At 64.4% G+C, this 2,963-nt stretch overlaps 1 protein-coding gene across 1 annotated transcript; it reads right to left on the bottom strand.

Moving 5' to 3' along the window:
* Positions 1-278: 278 nt before the first annotated feature.
* CEBPB (CCAAT enhancer binding protein beta) lies at positions 279-2,358 on the bottom strand. Its single transcript, XM_017651908.3, has one exon. It carries the CDS (start codon positions 1,949-1,951, stop codon positions 914-916), a length of 1,038 nt encoding a protein of 345 aa, XP_017507397.2. The 5' UTR covers positions 1,952-2,358; the 3' UTR covers positions 279-913.
* Positions 2,359-2,963: the final 605 nt, after the last annotated feature.

Here is a 2,963-nt window from a genome sequence, read left to right on the forward strand (position 1 = left end):
GCACCCAGGGGCACTGAGTCACCCTGAAATCCTGACCCAGCTCTCCTCTGCTCTGCCTCCCCAGGTCTAATACCCCCATTTCCAAACACAGCCCCCCACCTTGGAGTAGTAGAGGAGAAAAACTAGCTGCAACACCCTTCCCCAACCACCAAAAAAGCCAAAAATAATAGCAGCCCCCCCCACACACACATACAACCCCCCCCATAGCAAAAAAGCAAATATAAAATTATGTAAACCCAAAATGAAGAAAAAAATCAAAAGTCAGCTAATGCCCCCAAAAGGCTTTTAAGCATTCTCAAAAAAAAAAAAAAGTTTATTAAAAGTGTTCTTAATGCTTGAAACGGAAAAGATTCCCAAATATACAGACGCCTCTTTTCTCATAGAAATAGATTATTTTTTATAATACAAAAAAAAAAAAGACCGAAACAACAACAACAAAACAACAACAACAAAACAACCCCGTAGGAACATCTTTAAGCGATTACTCAGGGCCCGGCTGACAGTTACACGTGGGTTGCGTCAGTCCCGTGTACACACGCGTTCAGCCATGTTTAAACCGATTGCATCAACTTCGAAACCGGCCCGCCCGCCGGCGACCGGAGAAGGGGCAGAGGAGAGGCGGAGAGTTTATCATTCATCTGTACACATAGACATTTCTTCTTTAAATAACACCGCGGGCGGGCGCCCCATCTGCATGTTCGGTTGGTTTGGACAAAAATATAGATATATATATAATAAAATATTAAAATTACCGACGAGCTCCCCGCGCTGCCAAGTGCCCCAGTGCCAAAGTTTTGCCAGCGCCACCAGGGGCGGGGGCGGGAGAGCGCGGGCGCTTCCCGGAGTCTCAGCGGCCGCGGCGCGCCTGGCAGCGCGGAGGCCGGCCGGCAGGGGGACGCGCGCGGGGGTCGCGCTAGCAGTGGCCGGAGGAAGCGAGCAGGGGCTCGGGCAGCTGCTTGAACAAGTTCCGCAGGGTGCTGAGCTCGCGCGACAGCTGTTCCACCTTCTTCTGGAGCCGCTCGTTCTCGGCCGTGAGCTCCAGGACCTTGTGCTGCGTCTCCAGGTTGCGCATCTTGGCCTTGTCGCGGCTCTTGCGCACCGCAATGTTGTTGCGCTCTCGTCGGATCTTGTACTCGTCGCTGTGCTTGTCCACGGTCTTCTTGGCCTTGCTCTTGACCTGCGAGGGCGCCGGCGCCGCCCCCGCGTAGCAGGCAGACGAGGGCGCCTTGGCGTCGGCTGGGCTCGGCGTGCCAGGCGGGCTGGACGACGAGGACGTGGACAGACTGCCGCTGCTGCCGCTCGGCACCGCCTGGTAGCCGAGGTAGGCGCGCAGCGCGTACGGGAAGCCAGCCGCCATGCCTGCGGCGCCGCCGCCCGGCGCTCCGGCCTCCTCCTTCCGCTTGCAGTCCGCGGGCTCGAAGCCCGGCTCCGCCTTGAGCTCGGCGGGCTGTGGCGGCGGCGGCGGCGGGGGCGGCGGGTGCAGGGGCGCGAAGCAGCCGGGGTGCAGCGCGCCCTTGGCGGCCCCCAGGCGCCCCAGGCTCACGTAGCCGTACTCAGACGCCTTCTTGCAGTTTTTGCCCCCGTAGTCGTCGGAGAAGAGGTCGGAGAGGAAGTCGTGGTGCTGCCCGGAGGAGGCGGGCGCGGGGGCGGGCACGGGCGGAGCCGCCTCGAAGGTGTCCGTGGCCGGCGCCGGGGCCTGCGGCGCGCCCAGCGGCTCCAGGTACGGGCTGAAGTCGATGGCGCGCTCGTGGTCGCCGATGCTACCCAGCTCGCCGGCGGGGGGGCGCGGCCCGGGTCTGGCCGCGGGGGGCGCCGCGGGGGCCGCCTTGCCGCCGTACGCAGCAGCCAAGCAGTCCGCCTCGTAGTAGAAGTTGGCCACTTCCATGGATTTAAAGGCAGGCGGCGGCGGCAGGGGGAGACATGCTGGGTCCCAGGCCACCAGGCGTTGCATGAACGCGGGTGCCCGGGGAGGGGCCTGGGGCTGCCCGCTCCGGCCGGCCGCAGGTGGCGCGGCCTCCCGGCTCCCAACTGTCGCCGCTGTGTCCCTGGTGCTGCCACTGCCGCCGGGGTGGCCGCTCTTAGCGCGGAGCTGACGGCTGGACCCTCGGGTGGGTCCCCTTCCCGGTCCCGTGCGCGGCTCTGACTCGCTAAAGTTTCTCCTGAGCCCGGTTATTTATAAAGGCGGCCCATGGCAACGGCTGCGTCACGCCTGGCGGCCGCCCCGATCCCTCCCGCCACCGCCGCCGGGACGCGGGGCTACCGCCTTGGCCATCCGAGACTCCCGGGAGGGTGGCGGTAGGGCGCGGCGTCCAGACCAGGGTGCAGGTGCACGTCCTCGGGGGTCCCCGGAACCCGGGGGCAGCCTCATACCCCCTTGCCCACCCCCACCCGGGCGGCCCCGGGATTGGGAGCGAGAAGGGGAGGTGCGACCCCGCCCCCGGCCCGCCTCTTCTGGGCTGGAGGCTGTACTGGAATGGGGGTGGAACCCGAGGAGGGGGCAACGCGATCGTCTTCCCCCACCCCACAAACATGGCCACGGCCCGCCCCCTGCTGGAGGAGGTGGTGGCTTCAAGGTCGGCTGTGCCTAGCTCCGATGCCGTACAGAAGGGAACGCTGCCCAGGCAGGATCCTGTAGACCCCAAACCCCAGCTCTGGCTCCCGAAGAGGTGACCCATCCCCACCGTCCTTCCCCGGGTGCGGCCCCACCCCTAAATTTACCCCCATTCCCAGCTCTGGCAAGGAGGAGATACCACGCCTGAGGCGACGCCTCCACTTAAAGCCATCTACAATACGAGGATCCTAGGGAGGTTAGGGGGGGAACGTCAGGGGTTCACACCCCTGGAGCCCCCGCCGGGCTGGCCACGCCCCTTCCCTGGCACCTTGCCTGCCCGCACTTGTAGACCACACCTGGGTCTTCCCCAGCCCCACCCCCCCTCGACCTAGGCCCCCAGGAGGATGGATGT

This window comes from Manis javanica, chromosome 5 (genome assembly GCF_040802235.1).
Source record: "Manis javanica isolate MJ-LG chromosome 5, MJ_LKY, whole genome shotgun sequence".
Classification (NCBI taxonomy): Eukaryota; Metazoa; Chordata; class Mammalia; order Pholidota; family Manidae; genus Manis; species Manis javanica.

What these genes read in the sequence shown, in the direction of transcription:
- CEBPB (XM_017651908.3), bottom strand. Translation starts at nt 1,951, where the DNA reads ATGCAACGCCTGGTGGCCTGGGACCCAGCATGTCTCCCCCTGCCGCCG.